The 24,991-nt window shown below is 45.6% G+C and overlaps 1 protein-coding gene and 1 long non-coding RNA gene across 5 annotated transcripts in view; one reads left to right on the top strand and one right to left on the bottom strand.

The window, feature by feature from the left end:
- On the bottom strand, positions 1 to 18,847 carry LOC116664313. 2 transcript variants are annotated; one of them, XR_004320782.1, is made up of 4 exons: positions 12,129 to 18,847; positions 10,808 to 10,973; positions 10,402 to 10,430; positions 1 to 4,929 (listed from the first exon to the last, which is right to left on the bottom strand). It is a non-coding gene; the product is annotated as an uncharacterized LOC116664313 (long non-coding RNA). The 2 variants fall into 2 exon arrangements; XR_004320780.1 differs by lacking the exon at positions 12,129 to 18,847 and having other exon boundaries at positions 10,808 to 11,630.
- The window catches only part of PLEKHH1 (pleckstrin homology, MyTH4 and FERM domain containing H1), a 50,781-nt gene continuing 37,465 nt past the window's right edge, over positions 11,676 to 24,991 (top strand). Inside the window, exons 1-2 of one of the 3 annotated variants that reach the window (XM_032482221.1) lie at positions 11,676 to 11,991; positions 18,854 to 19,012. In XM_032482221.1, the coding sequence (XP_032338112.1) occupies positions 18,887 to 19,012 (126 nt within the window). In that variant the 5' untranslated portion in view covers positions 11,676 to 11,991; positions 18,854 to 18,886. The remainder of the gene's footprint in view (positions 11,992 to 18,853; positions 19,013 to 24,991) is intronic. The other 2 variants (XM_032482222.1, XM_032482223.1) reach the window with 2 other exon arrangements.

The following is a 24,991-nucleotide window of genomic DNA, read 5'->3' on the forward strand; positions in this document are numbered from 1 at the left end:
TTGTATCACCAAGGATCAGCTAAAATCTGTTTCAGTTCTTTACCCTTTGTCCTGGCTCTTCTAGGAGAACTCTGCCCCCTTCAGGAAAAGCTGCATAAGTCTGAGAGGTCAGTGATCTCAGGGACCCCATCTTGTCTGGGGATTTAGTTTAGTTGAAGTGTCCTAGAAGTCTCAGGTGCTAGCTAATTAATGTTAAGTATTTAAATGTCTTCTCTCCCCTACTACTGTGCTGTTGTGAGGACTGGACTCCTGACTTCAAGGAAGTTATTATTCAATTCAACAATCATTAATGTACCATCCACTGTGCTAAGGATTAGGGTCATGGAGGTAACAAGATTGTGACCTACACATGTGGGTATGGGAACAATACCCAACAGTCTCTGACAAAGGATTACCCCTGCTCCTCATGACTGCAGTTTTGTACCTCCCGTGCCGTGGAAGGTCTGTGATTATTTGTGTTCTCAGATGGAGCAGTTACCATGCTAGGCTTTATCTCGACCACACTTGATTTTTAAAGTAAACTCTCAGGCACTGGCTCAAAATTGACTAGTATTTGCAAATTGACACACTCCTTCCTGTCAAAAGGCTCTTTGCCCCTCTTTCCTGCCCACGGCTTAGGTCAAGGTTTGCTTTCTCTTATGCCCTTCAACAAGATGCAGACTTAGGAATCCATCTTTGGTGGATTCTTTCATATCTGTGAGCAGTAATGCCAGGTATAGAGGGGTGACCTCCCCAGGGAAGGTAGCAGAGGGGTCTAGGAACAGGGAAGGAAGAAGAGTGGGGTTCCCGATGACACAAAGGAAGACCACAGAGAGGATGAGTGCATTGTCCTGGGACTGCAAGTCTGTTCAGAGTGCACAGGCTGAGAAGGGGCCTGGTTGCTCGGGGGCCTCATCTTGACCTGTTAAGTGCCCTTATGGGCATTTGTATGATGGGAGATTAACACTACATCATATCCTGGAGCTTTTACTATTTAAATCCAAATTCATGTTGTAGGAAGACACTGGGTCCGTTGGGTCCCACCCCGTGTCCCAACTGCTACTGTTCACTAGGCTGAATGAAGCTGGCTGTTGGCCCCAAACTCTCGAATGTCAAAGGAAGGGCCACGAGGGTCTCTGGTGCTACAGTCAAGATGTGTGGATGAATGTGGGTGGGTGTAGAGGAGTGAGAAGGGGTAGAGGGAAGGAAGGGGGAGGAGGTGGAGGGGCTCCAAACTTTCTCCTTGAAATCACCCACCAAGCTGCTCCCGCCCAGAACTTCACAAACTCAAGCCTCTGGACTATACCGAACTAGCATCACATTTCTTCTTTCCTCAACTAGAGACCATGGCTGAATATGTCATTTCCCTTGCAGGATGTAAAATGGGCTTGGATTAGAACTAGACCCAACTTAACTCTGTCCCCAGACTTGTGTCTGCTCCTTCAAGACCTGGACAGCTACCAGACCACAAGGACACAGTATATAATAGGAATCCAGTAATGCCGTTGTGGTCTGAGCTCAGTTGCTCTGAAGAGGTAACAGGATCCAGAAAATATCCAAAGAATGTGAGTCCCCTCTGATCTCAGCATTGGTCCCCAGCTCCCCACTTGCTATATCCCTGCCCACGATCTTCACCAATTGGAGGCAGTGAGATGGCATTAAACTTGAAGGATGGGAGGTCATGAGGGCAAATTCTGCCTCTTTGGCAGATTGTGGCTTTATTGAGTTAGTTGTTGACTTCCCCACATCTCAGCTTTCTACTTTACTGATGAGATCAATATTTTAAAAACATTTTAATAGCTTTATTAGAAAAATGATTCATACTCCTTTTAAAACATTCACATAATATAGAAAAGAACAAAGCAGAAACTAAAACATTATACCAAATTTCTACAGCCAAAGATATCACCATTTATGTATAGGGAAAAGAATCTACCTATATTTATATACATAGATATATATAGTTATGTAGTTGCACATAAAGTAAACCCTGTTATACATACTTTTCTAGAAATTGTTTCATTTGACATTAAGTAATGAATATCTTTCCATGTCAATAAAAATAACTCTTCACCATAAATTTAATAGCTGCATAGTACTTTATTTTCTAGATGAATCATAATAATTTATATTCCAGGTCCCAATTGATGGGCATTTAGGTTGTATCTTTTTAAAATTTGTTATTACTGCTGCTGGAAATGTTGGGGGCCATACAGTCACTTCAACCATCCTACTCCTAATGAGAAAAATACTGAATGATGTAGCTCAAGGAAAGGCACGAGAATCATGAAAGCCTGTCAGTGAGAACAGCAATTTGGAGTGGAGGAAAAGGTCCTAGGAAATTTTTAGTGATCCTCACCTCTGTAAATGGTTTCCAATCTTAGATACATTACTACATAGTGTACATAATGTATATTACTCTTCTACTGGCTTGAGTGGCAAGTATACTTAGGGAAATTTCTCATTCTGAATAGTCAGAATGAATATTTTGCTTCCCAAAAGAACCATGAGTGTCTTTGTTCAAGGGATCCTGGGTCCACAGAAGCACAACGCCCTGGGCCCTGCAGGGAAATTCCTGCTTTCAGGGTCAGGCCATTCCTGAAGCCATCTGAATGTTTCCCCAGTGGCCAGTGGGGCAACACGTATCTTGAAGGAGCAGCAGTCACGTATCACCCCCACAGCAATGCCTGTTTGTTTCCCATCCTAGGAATAGGTGCGTTCTGCTCCATCGCTGACCTCCCCTCACATACAAGACCTGTCTGTTGGTTCTACCTGATTCCTTTGGGTGGACCCCACTCTGTAAGAGGGAAAGGGCTAGCGCTCCCTCTTCCTGACCTGGACCGGGAAACTCAGAACCTGGAAATGTGGATACTCCTTTCTGGAAAGGTGCACTGTCCATACAACCTCTCTGAAAACTCCAGAGCTCGCTTCTGCATGAGGAGAGCTCCCAGAACATGGGTTCCCTCAGCGCTCTGAGCGCAGCAGTCTGGTTCCAGCTCCGTGTCCCATCACTTTCTCTGATGATTCTTAATCCTCGACCTGGACTTTGTGCAGAAGGGACTCTTCCTGTGCCCTGCTCTGATGGCACGGCTGGGTGAGAGGTGCCTGGGGTAAGTGCCAAGGTGATGGTCTGTGCACTGCTGGAGCCAAGCATTCACAGCTGGGTGGGGGAGAATGTTCTTTCCATCTTTCCTTACTTCACCTAGTCTTTTAACTCTCCACTAAATTCTCCAATTCCCTTCCCTGAAACTATGTAGAGTTGAATAGGGACAAAAGACACAGAGTTTAAAGTCTCCACTTTAGGCAGAGCTTAAAGCCTCATTAATTACCACTTTTCAAAATGACCAAAGCCTGCAGTGGTCAGATCAGAAGAAAACGGATCAGGTCTGAGGTGCAGCTGGGAGTAGGAATGGGGGGCACCGGACCCTTTAGGAAGACATGCCATGCCCACCACCAGATGGCGCTAAGAGAAAGCCTGCGACGCCCTAGCAGGTCCTGGGTCATGCACAGGACTTTGAGAGGGAAGGCAGGCTTTGTCATCTGGACTAATCCTCCTTCACAGAAGGGAGCTGGCAACAGGAGCTCCCAGTAGGATATAGGTCCTGACACTCGTAAAAACCCGAACCTGAGCATGACGACCAGAAGCATAAGGAGGCAAAGTTCTGACTGATCAAAGGAGACCTACTGATTTCATTCTAAACCACCGGGGGTTGGAGAAAGAGCTGCAATGGCTGTCTTCTCATTCCTTCAGGTATTTCACGCCTTCCCTTCTCTGTGAATTCTGGGGCGCTTGTGGGCCCACTCTTACAGCAGCCACACCCTGGAAGGCGGCCTGCAGGGGAATGCGGTATCCTTGAAGCAGAGGGTACTCCCAGCCCTTTGTGTGGGTCCCCACCCACCCAGTCCCTAGGCCCCTTCCGGGCAGAAGAAGCATCTGCTCAGAGGGGAAGCCAAGGGGCTCCTCAGACTGCTGGAGCAACTGCCACCTGCTTGGAGCTGGTCCCCTGTCTAGCTCCCCCTGCCCCTTGATGTGAGCAGCCATTTTTTTCACCTGTGATGGAAGCTGATGGAGACATAAGACAGCTGGTTTCAAACCATGATGTTGCAAGTTCTCAAATGATCTAGAATCCCAGTGAGATGGCTGGGTTTACCAGGTTCTCATTCCCTGAGCTCCGTCAGCTCCCAACTCAGCTTCCCTTCCTCCATCCCTGCCATCTCCTCTCCCGCCGGCTCTCTCTTGCTTAGGGAGCCCACAGCTGCACTGGACAGATCATTTTGCATTGACATATGTTGTCATTACATCAGTTCTACCCCGTGTTCCCCTCTGGGGCTGTTGTGGAGTGTTGGCATATGATGCATCACAAACCAGTCAATACCAGGCACCCAACGGGTCCTAAGAAGCAGGAAAATACAGACCCCTGAGCCTGCCACTCCCAATGCCCAGGGCCTGAATGCATATTTTTAATAAGCACCCCCAGGATTTTGTGATGTGAGGCTAGATGGGGAATCACTGCCTACCTTCTCATTGGAATCCTTCTCCTCCAGGCCCTCCTTTTATCTATTCCTCTTAATAGTTAGTTTCCAGGTCCCTAGTCTTTGCACGTCTTCCTAGTCCTTTATCCCTTTATACCTTCAATTTCCCTTAACAACACTTACTAGGTGCCCATCATATACCTTTATCTCCACCTTTGCAAGCACCCTCAAAGATAAGCATTCTGATCTCTGTTTTCCAAATGCAGAGCCCCTCCCCTCCCCGGCTTTCTCTGGCTCTGGAGCCCACAGCTGCACTGGACACATCATTTGTGGGGATACAGGTGGTAACTGCATCAGTTCTTCCCCATGTTCCCCACAGGGAAGAGGCTGGGTTCGACGGTAGGTATGTCTGGTTCTGAAGCCTGTGCCCTGAGTTCATCCGTCACACTTGCCACATTTTGTTTCCTCGCACAGTGCCTGTAAAATAGGAAGTGCTCCATAAATATTTGTTGGTGAGTAGCTGAGTGAATAAATGAAAGAAAGATCCATGCTCAAGGTTAGAACATCCCCCACCTCACTGCCCTTCCAGTCCCACCTGGATGATGACTGAGCCTCTGTGACTCCCACCCATGAGATTCAGCAGCAGAAATAGCCTCCTGACTTCTCTGTAACAAAAGAGCTACCAAGCTCTGCCCTGGCTCCTGAGGCAGAAGGCTGCCCCCACCCCCCCACCCCGGACTGGCCCCAGGGCTCCTGGAATCTGAGGCCCCTCCCCCTTCTCCTCCTTGCTCTCCTTCCCCTTTACCCTCCTTCCAACAGCAACTGAGAACCAGACCCTGAAGGCAGAAGAAGGGCTGCTTTGATTTGGGAGGGTTTCATGAAGCAGGAGGGATCTCTTTGGAGCCCAGACCCCCACTCAGGGAAAACAAGTGAGGTTGGGAAGTGAGGTCTCCAGAAGGCCCAGGCCATAGGTAAGATGAACCCTCAAACATTTCACCAGTTCTCCTAGAGTTATTGCCGTCTCTCAAGCCAGCTTGCTAAATGATTGCAATCTTGCAACAAAGAGAACTCCTTGGGAGCAGAAACCACGTCTGGACCCAGCAGAGAAGATGCTGAGGGAGGGACACGGGAGAGTGTATGGTAAACATTAGACCTCCAACAAGTACTTGTTCAAAGAATGAATAATAAAAGGTCCCATTTATACAGCTCTTGTTAAGTGCCAGATACCATACTATCTCATTTAACCCTCTCACCAAGCCTAGGATGCAAGAATTATTATCACCATTTTACAAACGAGGTGTTAACTCAGCAGGCTTAAGCAATCACCCCAAGGTTACATCAGCACATATATAGTAAAGCTGAGACTTGAACTGCGGGGTCTGTTCAGTTCTGAGGTCCCAATTCTTTCCCACAGTGCTGCCCAGGGAACCAGGCGCACAGCAGGATGCTGTTATATTGGCTCTGGAGGTTATTTATTTATTTATCTATTAATTTATCTTTTTTTTTTGGAGAGAGGAGGAGGTAATTAGGTTTATCTATTTACATATACATTTTTTTTAATTGAAGTATAGTCAGTTCACAATGTTGTGTCAATTTCTGGGGTACAGCACAACGTTTCAGCCGTACATGAATATACATATATTTGTTTTCATATTCTTTTTCGCCGTAAGCTACTCCAAGATGTCAAATATAGTTCTCTGTGCTATACAGTATAAACTTGTTTATCTATTTAATATATACCAGTCTGTATCTGTAAATCTCGAACTCCCAGTTTATCCCTTCCCACTCCCTTCCCTCCTGGTAACCATAAGTTTGTTTTGTCTGTGAGTCTGTTTCTGTTTTATACATAAGTTCAATTGTCTTTTTTTTTTTTTTTAGATTCCACATATGAGTGATATCATATGGTATTTTTCTTTCTCTTTCTGGCTTACTTCACTTAGAATGACATTCTCCAGGGCCATCCATGTTGCTGCAAATGGCATTATTTTATTTTATTTTTTATGGCTGAGTAGTATATACTGCAACTTCTTTATCCAGTCATCTGTTGATGGACATTTAGGTTGTTTCCATGTCTTGGCTATTGTAAATAGTGCTGCTATGAACATTGGGGAACAGGTGTCTTTTTGAATTAACGATCCCTCTGGATATATGCCCAGGAGTGGGATTGCTGGATCATATGGTAAGTCTATTTTTAGTTCTTTGATGAATCTCCATACTGTTTTCCACAATGGCTGCACCAAACTGCATTCCCACCAACATATATATATTTTTTAATGGTGGCACTGGGGATTGAACCCAGGACCTCGTGCACGCACTCCACCACTGAGCTATACCTTCCCCCCTTGGAGGAATTTAGTTCTTAACTATTTCAGTCTAAACTGAGTGGTGTGTGTATTTAAACTGATTTTCCTCTCACCCCTAGAGTGGTTAGTTAGCATCTGAAGTACTCTAATCAGGGATCTGCACTCTGGAGGGTGGTTACATAAACACTTCAAACGCCATCAAAATCTACGCTAGTGGGCTGAATGTGCTTGAGAGATGCCAGAAATCATCTTTCACTGGTGCAGTAAGTGGTTTTCAAAATATGGAGTTGGCTAGAAAGATGATGTGGGCCCTCACATGAATGACAGGTAAGAACCAGACCAGGCCAACTCCCTGGCTCCCCTGAAGCAGGCTGTGGGATTTTGGTGCCTGCTTGTAACTGTTGTATACTTGGCAGATTTTGGCCTTGGCTGTTTTTCATACCCTACCTACAGGAGGTAATAGGAGAGGGGACAAAAGGCCACTCATCTCCAGTGGCTACAAATATAGGAACTTGACAAGCACCAAAGGGACAAATTGGTTCAGACCTGTTCACAACAGGTGCCCATCCGTCCTCTCAGAAGATTAAAAGGAGGCCCTCAGCTTCCGTGGCCCAACTGACCCTTCAAAACTGAGCATGTGTTGGCTTCCTCCCCTTCTCTCTGTTGTCAAGCCATTTGCAATAATAAGCTAACATAAACAGAAACGAGCTTTAGGTGTGGTGGGCACCATTTCCCTATGGCTCCTTAGAGAGGTCTGGAGCCCCGGTGCCTTTCCCCTAGACCCAACCTCCCTCCCTTCCCCCTACAGCTCTGGCCCAAGATGGCACCCAGCATGGCATTTTTTCTTTACCTCAGTTTTACAAAGTTCCCCTTCTGCCGGAGTGATTCCCTCATAATCCTGCCTTTCCCCCCAACTCTCCAGGGTAAAGGATAGCTGTGCTGAGGAAATAATTTCCCCACTTTACAGCAGGACAAACTGAGGCAGGAAGCAAGAAGATGGTTTAACCAAGATTACAGGTGTGCAGCTAATGGAGTCCCTGGAACAACTTGAAAGTCAGCTACCATAAATGAGTGAATGAATGAAAGGAAAGGAGGAGGGAAGAAGAGAGGAACATTGGTGTCAACTGATGTTAGCATCTGGATTTGGCAGTGGCCACAGTTTGATTCTGTCTCAGTTCCACAGAGGGCTACATGGAAAGGGCTTTAAGACAGAAAGATCGTGGGAAGAAGATAACATCTCAGACATCACAACCCTTAATCCCAGGGTTAAGTTTGGGGAAGGCCAGCCTGGAGGTCCACAGGAATTCATCCTTGGGGTAGGGCAGCGTGGGGAGCTGTGGTTGAGGGTACCAATGAGGAGCCAGGCTTCACTGGAGCCAGAACAGCTGCCTCTGATGATTGGGGACCAATGGAGGAGGTGGAGGAGACACCAGAAACCCAACCAGAGTTGGGGGAAGGCAGGCAGGACCTTTCTGGGCTGCCAGCATAGGGTGGCTAGAGCCAGGCAGAGGAGGCAACTTCAGCAAAGAAGGCTGGTGGGAGAATCCCTAGCATTAGATGGGAAACTGCTCTGCCTGTGAGCATCCCTACCGGCTTGTGTATTAATTACCTGTAGCCCCCAAAGAATGCCAGGGTCTAGGGCTGTGGGAGTCACTTTCTCCCTGGAGCGGAAGAGGGGACAGGCTCATTCTCCTCCAGGCATCCATTCACTCTGCTGAGTACTAAGTAGGTACTAATAATAATAAATAGAAGAGCAATAAAAGTGAACGATAAAAAGCATTATTGGGACAATTGGGGAAACTGGAATATGGCATGTATAGTAGATGATAGTATTGTGTTGATACTAAATTTCTTAAGTGTGTTGATATTAGGAAAACATGCTTGTTCTTAGGAGGAATATGCTGAACTGTTCAGGGGTAAAAGGTCATGACGTTACAACTAACTCTTAAATGAAAAAAATATATCTATATACGCATATACATAGAGAGAAAGAGAGAGAAGAGAAAGTAAATACAGCAATAAGTTAACAATTGGTAAATCTAGGAGAAGAGTTTACAGGTGCTTAATGTACTGTTTTTTGCAACTTCTATAGGTTTGACATTTTCAAAATAAAAAGTTGGGGGGCAGGGAATTTGAGGGAAGAAGAATAGTTGTCACTTATTGAACAATGATCGGATCCCCAAATTTATGTAACTCTATTATCTGATTTAATTCTCAAACCAACTCCAGAGGGAGACATTCTGATTCCCATATTAAAGATAAGGAAACTGAGTCCCAGAGAGGCTAAGGAACTCATCTGGGTTTACAGAGCTGGATTGAAACAGAGCCCAAAGCAAGGGGGAGGTCACGCAGAGGAGTGCAGTTGGGAGACCATAGGCTAACACTTTGTTGAGCCTTTCTGTGTGTCGGCAGTACTTTAAAATCATCCATGCATTTAACTCATTTCATCCTCCCTTTCTAAAAGCTTTCTACTTTGTGATAAATCATTTCATCGACACCAGTGGGAGGGAAAAAGGGGCACTGGAACCCACTGACAGAAGTGTGGGTTGGTGAGTCTCCTTTGAGGGCAATTTGGCAGCATCTATTGAAATTTAAAATTCACATTGTATTTACACCCAGCAATTTCACTTTTAAGTACTAGACCTTAAAGACAGTCATATATATGGACCAAGAAGTATGTCCAGAAATATTCATTGCAGCAAGGTAAGTAATAGCCAAGGAAGGATTGGAAACATCCTAAATATTCGTCATTAGGAACACTAGGGAACCATTGTAAAAAGTAAGGCAAATGAACAAACAGAACAAAACAGAAACAGAGCTATAGATACAGAGAACAAACAGGTGGTTGCCAGAGGGGAGGAGGGCGGGGGAGGAAAGAAATAGGTGAAGGAGATTAAAAGGTACAAACTTCCAGTTGCAAAACAAATGAGTCACAGGTATGAAATGTACAGCTTGGAGTATATAGTCAATAACTAGTAGTATCTTTTTATGGTGACGTAGCATAACTAGACTTTTACTGTAGTGATCATTTTGAAATGTGTAGAATCACTGTATTGTATACTAGGAACTAACATAGTGTTGTAGTTCAGTTATACTTCAAAGACAAACTCATAGAAAAAGAGATCAGATTTGTGGTTATCAGAGGCGGGGGATGGAGGGGACTGGATGAAGGCAGTCAATAGCTACAAACTTCTAGTTATATGAGAAATAAGTACTAGGGATTTACTGCACAACATGATAAATATAATGAACACTGCTGTATATTATATATCAAAGTTAAGAGAGTAAATCCTGAGTTCTCAACACAAAGAAAAAAATTTTTTCCATTTCTTTAATTTTGTATCTATATGAGAGGAGCTAAATCTTTTGTGGTAATCATTTCATGATGTATGTAAGTCAAATCATTATGTTGCACACCTTAAATTTATACGGTACTATATATCAATTAAATCTCCATAAAACTTGGGCGGGGTAAGTAAGGCATTTCTAAGTATGATGATGTGTCACACTTAGAGTCAACAAATGGCAAAGTCAGGACAAAAAAGTAAGGGATGCTTCCTTAGTGTTGAAATACATATGTACTTATGAATACATGAATACTTACATGTGCATAAAATATCTTGAAGGAATACACACAAAAACTTACCACAGCAGTTGTGTTTGGGGAGGAGTGATCTGGGGGACAAGAAGAGGGGCAGAGACTTAGTTTATTGTTCGCCCTTCTGTATTATTTGAAATTTATACTACATGCATGATTACCTATTCAAAGTGAGTGAATGCATGCATGCATGCAGGAATGGATGAATGAAGGAATCTCCCTTACAAATGCCACAGGCTTCCTTAGGCAACACTTCTGGTGTTGAAGGGGATACCAGAGGCCAGTGTCCCACAGTCTGGGGCTGATCTATCCCGATCGTTAGGAGCTATGAATCCATTTGTAAGTTCAGCCCCTGAAGTCCCGTTGACGCAGTTGAACTTTCACCCTTGGCCTCCTGAACTACCTATTCCAGCTTTTCATAGTCTGGGTTCTCAAAATTGTGCGTGAGAATTACCTGGGGAGCTTATTAGCTGGGCAACTTCGCCTGCAGAGAATCAGATTCAAAACTGGGGTGCAGCCAGGGGCTCTTTCACCACCGCCTGGAGTGAGACTTCTAAAGCTCCTTTGGAGAAATGGACCCTGGTGACGTCTGCCTCTCTGTTCAGGCCTACACCGAGAGCCTGCAGGATTGGGGAAGAAAGCTCTGTTTTGAAACGCTGATCCTTCCCTGCAATATTCTCCAGACTCACCTTTACCCCATATCCAGCAAACCAAAAATTAAGTGCTCCAGTCCCCTCTGGGAGTAGGAGTGTCCTGGTGAGCTGACGGACAGTAAGGGTGCCCCGCGAGCTGCCCGCAGGCGGTGTCCTGTTTGCCTTTCTGGCTCCTAGGCAGGCTCCTTTACAATAAGTAATGCATGCATACATACATATATACAGGCATGCATAATACATACATACATACATACGCAAGCAAGTTACCCTCTAGGCTGCGGTGAGGTGTTTTGTTTTTGCTTTTTTTTTTTTTTTCCGAATTATAAATTAGAACTTTGGTCTGCCAGTGGACAAGACTCTGAAATAAGAACTGCTCTAAATATCCGGCGTGACGGTTCCTGCACGACAAAATGCTGGACTCCCCTCTGGAGGGGTAGGGTCTGGTCTTGCGCCCCATCCTACGAGGGTCCCAAGCTGGCAGGGAGCTGAGCAGATCCCGGGGCGCCCTGGCCGCCCCTGGCTGCAGCCGATTCGGCCTCCGCAGAGAGCTCGGGGCCGGAGCCCGGGAGAGCCCCCCCCCCCCGACCCACGGGACCCTGCCGCCCCAGGGACGAGCCGAGCGATGTGGAGAGGTGGGAGGCTGGAGCCTGCTGAGGTCATTTCCTGTGCCTCTCCGCGAGCCGCCCCGGGAGCCGAGCCCCGCGCTCTGCCTTTAAGGAGCGGGCGGGGAGCCGGCGGAGAGGGGGCGCGGCGGAGCGTTGAATGGGGCGCGGAGGAGTCGGCTCGGCTTTGTGCGGCCAGCCCGCGGGCACCCCTCCCGGCCCAGCCGCTCCTGCCCCGCCCACCCCGACCCCTGCTGCCGGGGACCGGAGACCCGGCGGCCGCTTCGGACTCGGGCGAGATCGACGCAAGGTCAGCGGCGGACGCGCACGGGGGCCACCCGTGTGCCCGGTGCGCGGCGGGGACTCCCGCGAGCTGGCTGGAGGTGAGCGGCCCCCGGCGCCCCGCGGGCAGGGACGGGTGGGGTGGAGGGGGTGCGCAGGTGGGGGTGGGTGTTTGGTGGGGTGGAGAGGATCGGCTGCCTCTGGCCAGAGGGCGATTCCGGAGCAGGTGCCTCCCTACCTGCAAACGAACTCCAGCGGCTGGGAGCGCCGGGAGCCGCGGGTCGGGCTCTGGGGACCCGCGCCGCGAGGCGAGGAGTAGCCTTCCTAGGGAGGATCCGGAATTTGGGACCGGCTCGATCCAGTTGCTCCCGGGAAGGGCCCTCGGAGCGAACTTGCAAGCTTTCCACTGCGTTGCCTGAGCTCTCGCTCGTTCTCCCACCTCCCGCTCCCGTCCCCCCTTGGGTTATCCCTTCTGTGATTTCTGGGTGGCTCTCTTAGGGGTCCTTATGGATTAAGCTTAACTCCTACAGGCAGGTCAGTCAAACAGAAAAGAAAACCAGTTGGGCGCCGAATGACACCAAGAGCTTTGTGTCCTAGCAGCCTTAGAGAGGAATCGGTCACCGGGGCGCAGGCGGCCTTAATAGAGGTGGCAGAGGCAATGAAGTCCCTCATCTGGGAGTAGAATCCGCTCTCTGTTGGATTTGTCCCTGCCAGGGGACGTCTCTTCTATAAACTTTTACTATGAATACACCTCATAAAACTTCCGGACGGAGCCTTAGTTCCAGCTAAAACCTCTGCGTAAAAGATTGCTTGAGTAACAATTTCAATGGAAAAGTCGTTTGTTCCTTCATTAAACTTTTTGGACGGTCTTCTATGCCGCGGACACTGTATATGGTAACATCACTTGACATTTTATAGAACATCACTTCCAGCGTTTTGCCCCCATTCTGTGACGGACGAAACTAGGACTGAGAGAAATTGTGATTTGCCCAAGGTCATATAGCTGAAAAGTGGAAGAGGCAAGACTCAAAACAGAAGCCCCCTAAATTCCAAATGTGGGGTGTGATCCACTGTCCACCCACCACCTTCCTTCCCATGAGCTGCTGAGGGAGCCTGCTCAGAGCTGGGCTATGGTGGCTTACACACTGTGGTCCCAAACTCACTGAAACTAACACCGGAGCTGAGAAAATGTGGCTCCCTCTCTGCCCTCTCCAGAAGTCACCAGCTATAGAAGAGGGATTGTACCTCCCACTTTGCTCCTGGGAGGAGCACTCTTTACTATTCCCCTCCCTCTATGAGGTTGTGTTTCTGCGTGTGGAACTCTGCTCCTTGTGGGTTGAAGAGTGCTTTCTACGCACTGATGCTAAGATGACAGGTTCCCACATGTGACTTCACAGCGGGGTGGCTGCTGAGCCACTGTCCTGCATGCTCTGGCCGACCCAGCTGAACCATCTCTCCCTTCTTCAAAAACAAATTCAAAACAGACCTCTGTGACAGGCAAACAGGCACTTGTTGCTGGCTGGAGTGTGAATTAGCCTCAGGGGAGGGCAATTTGGACTATTTGGCCATTTAAAAATCTATATGATCTAGCCCTACAATTCAATTTCTGGGACTTTAGCCTTCAGATAAACTCTGATGTGCATGAAATGATAGCTATTCATTGCAACATTATTTATTTTAGCAAAAGGTTTCAGACAATCCAAAAGTCTGTCAATATGGGCTCAAATGAAATCATGTAATAGCCGCACAATAGAATACATTAAAGCTATTAAAAAGCATGGAGGGAAAATGGGGCAGGTATATATATATATGTACATTTATAGCATGTATATATACACATATATATCTGTGTATATATACATATATATCTGTGTGTATATATATATACATATATCGATATAAGAAACTCTGACTTATACTAAGTAGAGCATGCATAGTTGCTACCATTTGTGTGTGATGTATATATGAACACTTGTATGTGCACTGAGCATCTCTGAGAGACACACATCCCTGTAAAAGTGGTTGCCTTTGGGGAGAACTATTGTTGGAGTACAGTGTGGGAAGAAGCCTTGCTTTGCACCATATACTCCTTTGTTCAGTATTCAAAAATAAAGAGATAAAATAAGTTTTAAAAATCCCCTGACCTCCTCTGTGAGGTGGATCTGATGGTGAGCATATCTGTGGGCCACATTTCCTTGTATGCCCAGAACACTGTGGGTTTGCCTTTTGTTTGTTGATAGTAACTGTCATTTATTGAGTGCTTACCGTGTGCCAGGCTTTTATAATATTTCCTTTAATTCTCAAAAAAATCCAACATAGCATGGTCTATGAAATGCCATTTTTGAAGGTCAAAAAAATGGTTAAATGTTGACAGTTTCTTATGGTTCAACCCAAGATTATTGCTCTCCTTTTCAAGTATTACTGCCTTCAATTTCAAAATGGAACCGAGGCTCAGAGAAGTTAAGCAAACGGTTGATGATCACAGGACTAATTAGTGCTTGAGCCAGTGTTCAAAACCAGGCCTGTCTGGCACCAGGATTCTGGATCTTAAGTATACGCTCTGCTGTTTCTCTTTATTGGTTTTGTCTCAAGGGATGCTATTCCTGGTTGTCTCAGCTCCTTCTGGTATTTAGATCCTGGAAGGCTGGAACACGCTCACCTTTTCCTGTCCTCCCCAGCGTGGTGAAATGTGATGCTTACTCAGCCCTCAAAAGAGGTAAAATGCATGCTGTCAGCTTAATCAGGTGACAGTGTGAGATCAGAGGAAGCTGTGCCCCCTGTGTCCCCCTCCCCCATCCCCCCGGACTCCATCTTCAGAAAGGAGGCACAGAGCTCTTCCTTGTCTACAGTTGGGCAAGTGGTCAGCCTAGTCGAGCAGAGCACTTTCAGAAGATGGTGGTAGCCTATGATCCGCAAGTGGAAATCACAAAAGGTGCTCATATTCAGGGAGTGAGCCATAGTGAAATGCCATAGGAGAGCCTGGTGGAAATCGTACCCAGAACAAAGTCCCTGTTACCTTCTGATGCCTCCTGTAGCGACCTCAGACCTCTTTCTTTTAGGCACTTGGATTGATTGGCCCCCTCTGCAGGAAAGTTCCAGGATATTCATAGTGGAGACCTGAGCCTCACAAGCCACAGCCTTGCACTTAACAGAAGTTGGTTGAATTAAATTTAATCTCAGCATTTTGTCGATTTCTAGTCCAATCCCTAAACTTGCCAGAACTATCCCAGGTCAAGTTTGTGTTTTCTCTGAGACAGGAAGTCACCTAATGACTGCCTGTGCCTTCTTTTCACCACCATCCTACCTACAGCCCTTGCCTCTGAAGCGTATCTTTACTGGCCCTTGTGGCCACGTCAGTCCAGGATGCTGGAGGGCTCAGGGAGTTCCAAAGCAGGTGCCAAGGCCAAGCCAGTCATTTGACTCTTTGTTGCCAAGCAGTTTAGCATGCCAGGCACTAGTGGACATCAAGAGAACTGGCTATGAAGGAAAAAAAAAAAAAAGAAAAGAGAGAACTGGCTATGAGCTGGTAATCATTGTAGCCAGTGGAGGGCACATGGGGATTTATTGTACTGTTCTCCCTACTAATGTGTGTTTGAAGCTTTCCAGATGAAAAATGAAACCAACAATTGAGCTGGAGTGTGTCCCCAGCTCACATCCTTTTTATTATTTCCCCATCCAACACTACACATCAATGCAGTATCTGTGTTAGGCTAGCCTGGTAGCACCACCATTACTGAAGCATCTAATGGAAAGAGGACAGTTTTAGATGTTGGCAGATCAGGGATCTTGGCCCAGGTCTGACCTCCTTGGTTCTGTTTCTCTAATCAAGTCACAGATGGGACGAGCTTTCTCGTCTGGTCATTGTGAATTATATCACTTGTCCTCAATCTCAGGGATAGTGAGAGGGTAACAAGAGAAATAACACCTGTCAAAGCCATGCTTTGAAAAGTTAAGAACCATTCTGCAAATTCATTTCTGCTCATTCTTCTACATCTTTATGCGAGGTACAAGTACAAGGTGACTTAGCAGCTGAGGTTCAACCTGCTGGTATCTTCCCTTAATATCCCGTGTCTTACAGCTGCAGCTTCGACCACGTACTTCTGTCAGAAGAGCCTCTGGGCCTTGGCTTGGCAGCAGGCAACTTGCTCCACATCCCATTTAGAGACATTTTAGCTCCCCTTGCATGCCGATACAAGCCTAGCAGCAGTGCCAGCTCCCTTGCCAGCATCCCCAGGGCAGGGAAAGGATTAAGCAGGGAGATTGATGGGTTCAAAACCGTGATGTCTTGAAGATGCTGGACTTGGGAGAGCACTCCCTGCAGACTAGTATAACCCCAGGTATCACAGCAAGGCAGAGACCAATGACATGCTTTCATTTCCAAAGTCCCTGGAGATTTTGATAATTCGGGTTTCCATTCTCCCCATGGAATCTGAGCCATGGCTTTGACAATCGATACAAGGGAATTAAAATTCACTAAGCTTTTTTAAGGACACAAAAGAATTACGTTTCCCCTGCCCTTTGGTTTTACTTGGGTGCTTTTACTGTTCAGTCTTAGCCCTGGGCTAGGTCGCACAACTCTCAGGTCCTAGCTTTGGATCTGCAAGGAAAGTAAAATCCCCATAAAGGACAAAGAAAACCAAACATGAAGCCTCTGGGTCCTCTCTGGAGGCCCCACAAGGTTCTGTTTTGTCTTTCCAGCTGGAATCTCAACTCAGAGAAGGTCATGTTTTGTTTTTGTCTTTTGTCTTCCTGCTCGTTCCAGTTGGTCCCAGTCTTTTGAGGTGGGGATTGCTGGGAGGTCACAATGTCAGATTGTTTGAGATGACAGTTCCGGGAGGGAGAGCAGGGCTGAGGTCATGTGCCCAGTGTTCTGAGCAGCCCAGAACCGAAAGACTCCGTCACCAGGCCCATCAGTGGTTTAATTGTTGGGCCTTTCCCTACAGGTCTACTGACCCTGTCTTTTAAACAAAAAGTCAGGACACGTGATAAATGTCTGTACTTATGAAGAGGGTAGAGTGTCAGAATATTTGAGACCACAGTGCCTTGGGAAATCTGGGATATAGGTTCACCTTAGTGCCAAGGATCCTGAGAGATCCTTTACACTATTTCTCTCATTCTTAGCGGTCTGCCTTACTCGCTGTGAAATCATGATTCTTTGCGGTTTTTGGGTAGGTAAGGAATACAGTGACTAGGGACAGGCACCTTGAAATGAGAACCCCAGCCCTACTACTTTCTAGCTACAGAACTCTGTTCCTAGGTATCCTCACCTGAGGGTGTGGACTAGCGCCCACCCCGTTGTCTCATGGGTTGTCATGAAAATTAAAGAAGCCACGTGTGCCTGGCGTATAATAAGGACCCAGTAAGTAATAGCTATTTGTGGTGTATAATGGGAGAAAGAGACTATAAAAGTCAGTGTGGGGTGGGAAGCAGTGTTGGTGGTTAACCCATCAAGGACAGGCTCACTGATGCCCCAGGGTTATAGTTACTGACATATGGGAGGTGGCTGGGTTTTCTGAGGCCATGTGTCTCCTGAAGAAGGGAAAGGAGATTTTTTTTTTAATGACAACTTTTTATTATGGGAAATTCCAGCCATATATTTAAGTAGAGAGACCAGTATACCCATCACCTAGCTTCAGAAATTATCAATATTTTGACAAATTTTATGTATCTCCCTCCACCTGATTTCTCACCTCCTACCATGAAGTGTTTTAAAGCAAACTCCAGATACATATGAACTGTAAGCCATATGTATCTCTAACAGAAGATATTAACAATATTGTCAACCTAGAAAATTAATAATCATTCCTTAAAATCACCTGATACTAGGGTGACAATGTGTCATGGTTTGGGGCAGACCATGTTGTTGCCAATGATTATTAAGAGCACCCTAGAAGGGGGATTTTTAAAAGTCCTGCTGATGGGTGTGTCTTCCAGCCCTTCTCTGCTCCGTGCCTCCTCTGTGCCTGTATCTCCCCTCACATGCACATTCGTACAACCTTCTTCATTTTCTCATCCCCCACCCAGGTTTTTTTTTTTTTCCTAAAATATGTTCAGGAGACACCTGGGTAAATCCCCCTGGCTGGGGATATGTTAGGTGTCTACTTGATTTGTACTGAATTTGTGTCAAGTGTTTTCGAAAAAAGACTTGTGGTTTTCTCCAGAGGCTACAGCAAAATATCTACCAGTTTTCTGGTTTGCATTTTATAACCTAAAAGAAAAGAGTGAGAATCTGTCCCAAAACAGGGTGATTTGATGAAAACAATTGACAAAATCCCAACTAAATAGAAAATCATCCAGGAAATTCAAGACATTACATTTTTGTTCCATTTTTTCCCCCATCTAAAATCTATATAGTTGTGAAGAATCAGTATTTAACTAGGAACCAGGGTTCTGCCTCCTGTGATCTCGGATGAATCTGTTACCCACATTAAGCCTTCCCTAAACACACCCCCACCCCCACCCCCACCCCCAGCATAGTCCACTCCATTTCCCTGCTTCCATTTATCTGGATATTGATTAGCAATTGTAACTACATTGTAATTTTGCATTTAGATCTTCCTTGAAAAACTCAAAGACAAGGGGACCTCTCTTATTTCCCTCTGTATCTCCAGTGCCTGGAATAGTGTCTGGCACATGAATGTTTGCTGAATGAATAAATATTTGTTAAATGGATAACTGAATGAAAAAACAAATGAGCCCTATTTTTCACTTCTGTAACAGTGAAACTAGGTTATTCTTGTGATTTCTGAAGTTTTGTGATTGGCTGAGGTTGCTCAGCTAATTTATGATGGAACGGGACACACTGAGCTAAGAAAGCTGGCCCTGGGACAGTGGGAGAGTGAGGCTCACTTACCTTCCCCCGCCCTGTTTCCTCTGTCCTCCTTTGGTCTCCTCCTTCTTTCCCCACAGAACACCTCCTTACCCACTTTCTTATCTTTCCCCACCCTGTGTGCTGGTTTTCAGGGCTCCCTGGAATATCCAGAAGTTGATTCCATCATGGCAGAACTCAAGGTGGAGACCCGGGCCAGCGTGGACTGGCAGAAGCGCTGCCTGGCCCTGGAAACCCAGCTCTTCCGATTCCGCCTGCAGGCCAGCAAGATAAGGGAGCTGCTGGCTGACAAGGTGGGTCCTGGGAGCAGGTTGCGCCTAACCTCCCTGACTCTGTCAGAGAGGGAGAGTTGGGGAAGGCGAGCTTTCTTTTTCTTTTTTTTTTTTTTTGAGAAGTTTGATTGATTGATTGATTGATTAACTATATTTAACATATAACACTGTGTCATTCAAGATGTACAACATATTAATTCGATACATTTGTATACTGTAATATGATTGCCATTGTAGCCATAACTAGTACATCTATTATATTATTTAATTATCTTTTTAGTGGTTGGAATAATTAAGCTCTAGTCTCTAAGCAAGTTTGATGATTATAATACAATATTGTTGTCTATATTCAGTATACTGTGCATTAGATCTCTAAGGCTTATTTACTACCTGTTGCAGGAAGGTGAACTTTTAATAAGATGTTTTCTGCACAGGCAAAATGAAACCCAAGGTAGTTTGGTTTTTTGAAGATCAAAATCAAAGCAGTTTACTAATCTGTCATCTTGCATTCTTTCCTGCTTTGCTTCTCCTATGACACACCAAAGAAATGATACTAATCTTCTTGGTCCTGCATCATTTCTGGAGTCATGTGTGGCTACAGTGTGGGCTCTGTTATTCCCTTAACATTTCTTCCTCAGTGCGGGGAAGGAAGGTGTTTTAGGAAAGAAGAATAGAAATCCCCATCCTACTGCTCACCCTCTTTTAAGGGTACTAGCCGTGGAAGGCAGCCTGGTTTCCTGGTGACCCACCAGATCCACCTGTTTCTGCCACTAGCCATGTGACCCTGGGCAAGTCTAAGGCAGGGACACAAGTGTCTACCTTTCAGAATTATTTTGAGAACTGTTTCGTATCACATATGTAGAGGTTCTGGCATAAAATAAGTCTTAAATTGGAACAATCTTTACAGGTTTCTGTGGGCTGGTCTGGGAAACTGACCATCATTCATGTTTCCATTTGGAGATACATTCTAAACTGTTTTCTGAGGCATATTAGAGCACAACACATCTAAAGAGTGGCCACCTGCACTAAAACTATATATCTTAAATGAATCAACCATTCTCTCTATAGTTTTTTTTTTTTTTAACAGTATCCATCTGCTAGCAAAGCCTTCTTTCCTAGTACAAAAGTAAAAGTCAGTCCCCTTCTCTCCAAGTAAGGCCAAAGTCTTGATGAGTCAAGCCCGCATAAATGACCTGTTTTGTTGACAACGCCACAGCCTGGAGTCCAGGGAGACAAGTCATTGGTGTCACCTCTGCCTTTCCACTGCTGAAGGAAGAGGCCTTGGACTGGCTTGGACTGGAACTCGTGAACCCTGGGTCTTTTGGTGCTGCTGTCTCCTAGTTCAGGCTTTGCAGAACAGAGACCAGCAGTCTTCCTATGGGTGTGGTTCAGGTACTGTTAGCAGAAAGGGTCGAATTCACCTGTCTCGGGGAAAGGGAAGCAAGCCTTAAATAGTTGTTCTCAAAGTGTGGTCCCGGGACCCCCTCTACCAGAAAGCTGGAATGCTTGTTAAGCATGTATGTTCCTGGGCCCCACCCTAGTCTTCCTGCTCCAAGTCTCATGCTGCTAAGAATCTGTATGTTTAGGAAGTGCCCGGACCTTGGTTTTGTGCATTATCAAGTTTGAGAACCTTGTCTTGGATATGGCATTAGAGGAGTGCAAGGGAAGGGAGGGGTAAGTAGGGGTTGACTCAGCCAGCTGGTCTAAAGCACATCTCAGAGGCAAGAGACTTCTGTTTCTAGTAATAACCTAAAAATGACCTCTATGAGATACCTAGAAATACTAGATTAAATATTTTAAATATCCTTCTAAGTACAGAGCTAGGTACTAAAAAAATAAGAGGAATCCTCAGGGGTAAAGTGAAGAGGAAACACCAGAGTAGTACCCAACTCCGGCAGCTGAGTTGGGACGGGTGAGTGCCTGGCTTCCCTTTAGTAATGAAAGTTTTGAGGTTGAGTTTTAATATCTGTGGAGACAGAGATGAGGTCTGGCCGATTGGAGGCTGGAGCTGAAACGAAAACTTCCATGTGAAGTCAGGACTATCAAAGGGCTTTGCACTAAATAGAAAGGTGGACGAGAGAAAGAAAGTCATCCACCAGCACAGGTAGCTGACAGAACTGCTTCTCATACTTAGCTCAGGCTCTGGGCAGAAAAAAGAAAAATAAAGAAAATGAAAAGTGTTCCCTGATGATGTTATTGGCTTAGCACTAGAACTTATACTACCTGTGTGGATGAGGAACTCTAAGTTCTGGGCTGGTGATACCCCTGGGAGACCTTGTAGAAGCAGATGCAGAACCTCTTTGGAGGAATAAGACCTTGACCCTGATCACACAGGATCCCCACAGCAGAAAAAAATTCTTAGTGAAGATGAATATATGCTCCAAAAATGACTAAAGACTACACACTTGAGAGAGCAATCCACAGTGAGTGAGAGTCCACATATACAACAAACAACTGGACTCAAATCACCACCCCCCCCCCCCGTCGAGAACTTCTAATAATAGAACTGTGGGCAAGACAGTATAAAATCAGTGAGTTCAAAACTACTGAAGATGTAATAGAGTTATTGAAACTATGAGACAAGAACAAGACACCATCCAAAAAGATCAGAAAAAGAATCGAATGGAACTGCTAGAAGTGAAAACTGTTTGCATTGAAATTAAATGTTCAGTGGATAGATTAAACATCAGGCTAGGCGCCACGGGAGACGGACTTCATGAACGGAAGGAGAGACCTGAGGACGTCACCCAGAACGCAGGGCTGAGAGGTGAAGACATAGGCCGAGACGTGGATGTCAGAATGACAGGATCCTTCCTGAGATTCCAAAAGTGGAGAGAGTGAAGGAGAGACATTACTTGAAGAGATAATGGCGTCAACGTTTCCAAGCTTGATGAGAGACTTGAAGCCTCAGCTTCAGGAAGCAGGATGAGACTAAGCAGTAGGCGTGGTTAAAAATCCATTCCTTCTCATGTAACGTCCCAGACATACGCAGTCTAGCTCTGCGGGGAGGTCTGCTGCACGTTTGAAGGTGGTTCAGCCTCATGTCCGCATTCCAACCCCTTCTCTTTGAGTGCATGACCCAAAGGTTGCCTTCATTCCTTCTACTCATATCCCATTGGCCAGAACTTATTCACCTGGTTGTACCTAGCTGAAGGGAAGATTGGAAAGTGTAGTCTTTGTTCTGGATTACCATGTACTCTGTTAAAAGTCAGAGGTTCTACTTATATGAGAGAGAAGGGGAGAACAGAAATGGGGAACAAATAGCAGTCTTTAAGTCTAGATTTTAAGTCTAGAATAATAGTAATAACAAATAGAAATAGAGTATATAACTTTCAAAGCAGGAGAGCAGCTATTGGAAATGAGATAAAGTCTATTAGATCCAGGCAAGGAAGAGAAAAAAGAACATAGAAAACAAAGTACAAAATGCAATGGTAGAGGGGGGAGAGTGTAGGTCAGTGGTAGAGCTGGTGCTTAGCATGAATGAGGTCCTGGGTTCAATCCCCAGTATCTCCATCTAAACAAACAAACAAACCTAATTATTGCCCCCCTAAAAACAAAACCCCAAAATGCAATGGTAGAAATAAATCCAAATATATTGATCATAAAGAGACATAGACAAGAAGGTCTGTTATAGCACTGATGTATGAAAAATTGGAAATATTCTAAATGTCTGTCAGCAGGGGGGATGGATAACCATGTTGAGTGTATTTGTACAATGGAGTACTACATTGCAGTTAAAAATGAGTCAAGGGGGGAAGGTATAGCTCAAGTGGTTGAGTGTGTGCTTAGCATGCACAAGGTCCTAGGTTCAGTCCCCAGTACTTCCGTTAAAAAAATTAATTAAAAAATAAGGTCAATAAATCTCAAAACCCAACATTGAACAACAACAATCAGAAGGATGTCTATACGTAGAACAATAGAGTTTATATAAAGTTTTGAAATCTTCACAAAGCAGTACTCTGTTGTTCAGGAGTATGTACAAATGAGGTAAACACGTAACACAGTCAAATGTAGGGTAAATACAACGGGAAGGGGAAGAGTAACATTGGGGAGAAGTACACTGGAGGCTTCAACTGTCTGTAGTGGTCCATTTCTTAAAAACATCAGAAGCGAATATGATAAAAATTAAGATTTGACAAAGATGAATGATGGATACATGTTTTTAAAAAATTATTCTCTGCATGTTTCTGTTGGCTTGAAATATTCCATAATAAAAAATGTTTTGAAATGCTGCCCTCTCCTATTCCCTAGGGGCCTTAAACACATTGTAAGTAAGACACCCTCTCTCCCCATAGCCCCTTGGGTCTGGGCAGGTTGAACTTTTATAAATTTAGCTCCTTCTCTTCCAGGCTCTCTTTGTCACCATCAAAGTAACCAGAATGCCCTCCCATAAAAACGCTGGGGACTCAGGGTGTGACTTGGGTAAAGAAAGGAGAAGCATGCAGACACAGGGCAGAAGAGAGTGCGGGTGTGGGAGGAGGAGAGGGAGGAGAAAGAAATCTTGACCGGGAATCATGAGCCAGGAGACTTAGGTAAGAAAGAGGCTGGGACATTAGCCCGACACCGGACCTCTTGGCAGGAAAGCTTAAGGCTATAAACACCATGTTGCTCAATGTCGAGGCTGTGTCTGTCATCTGCTGTCATGCTCAAACCAATAGGCCAGGTTCAGTCATTCATTAGCGATTTTCCCCTAATACATCCGGGTAAGTTTCACAGGAAGAGATGACAGGTTTCTCAGGAGAGCTCCCGCTGGGGCTGGCCCCTGGTCCCCGTCTGTGTCTCTCCTCCCAGAACTTAATTGTTAGTCATCATCAGTCCCACCTGCACCCAGGTGAGCCAAGTCAGCTGGGACCCTCTGGCCAGCCCCCTCACTCATGTGCCCCCTCCACTTTCTGCACAGCTCCCCCACCCACCTGCCTGTGGAGATTGCAGTGCCTGGGCGACTGATGGCCACTCACTCGCTGCTGGCGGTCATGCAGGGAGAGCAAGCCACGCCTGGGTGTTTCCCAGGGGACAGGCCGTGCCTGGAATCAGATACCGTCCACTGGCTGCTAAGGCTTGGAAGCACGCCCTCCTCCTTCCCCACCATACGGCCTGCTCATACCTGACTCCCTCTTGCAAAATTGCTGTTTGAGACAGGAAATAATCTGTGCTATAAAGCAAATTAAAAAAAAAAAAGTCAAGGCTGCCAGGTACTCACTCACCTAAGGGTGAGAGAGAAGAGGAAGGGCAAGGATAGGAGGCATCCTAGGCCTTGTTCCTGCCGGCACACCTCTCATGGCCTGGTGTGCCATTGCCGGGGCCACCCATTCAGAAGCCAAGCGAGCTGTGGGGTCACTTTCCATCCAGCACAGGAGTCGAGGGAATGGCTTAGGTCTTGGAGTTCCCAACTTGCTCTGTTCCTGGGAGCCGTTTCCCCAGCTCTCTTCTTGGTGTGCTGAAGAAGTCACAGGGGTGGTCAGATCAAGCTAAAACTTGATGCTGTTCTAAGAGCTGGACACTAAAAGTCCCTTGGACTTTGTTCATTCTTGCTGAGCTTGTGCCTCAGTTATCCCATCAGAAGAGTGGGGATATGCTATCTGTCCTCAAAAGAGCCTCGTAGGAATTATCATGATGAATAATACATGGCATCAATATTAGAACTAAAACAAGCTTAATTTTTTTTACTTATTTGCTGCTTATCTGCTTCCAAAAGGGAGTTGAGTGGATTTATTAAAAAGAAGACGTTATATAATAAAGCACCCCTCAGTTTTGAGCTTGAGTATTTTTAACTGAGGCAGCTCTCCTCAAGCCTGTTCTGGGACTGCGTGCACTTCTTTTCTAGAATCCTGTATTAGTTTCTCCAACCGAGGTTTTAAAACACCATAACTCAGTTTTATATTTATATACCAAGAATTTGTAGTTCAGAACTTTTTTTTTTTGAGGGTATAAATGGCTCAGTTCAGTTCCCTTAAACATTGAAACAATGACTGGTGCTCCTCCCGGCTCAGACCATGGATT

Source organism: Camelus ferus, chromosome 6 (assembly GCF_009834535.1).
Source record: "Camelus ferus isolate YT-003-E chromosome 6, BCGSAC_Cfer_1.0, whole genome shotgun sequence".
Classification (NCBI taxonomy): Eukaryota; Metazoa; Chordata; class Mammalia; order Artiodactyla; family Camelidae; genus Camelus; species Camelus ferus.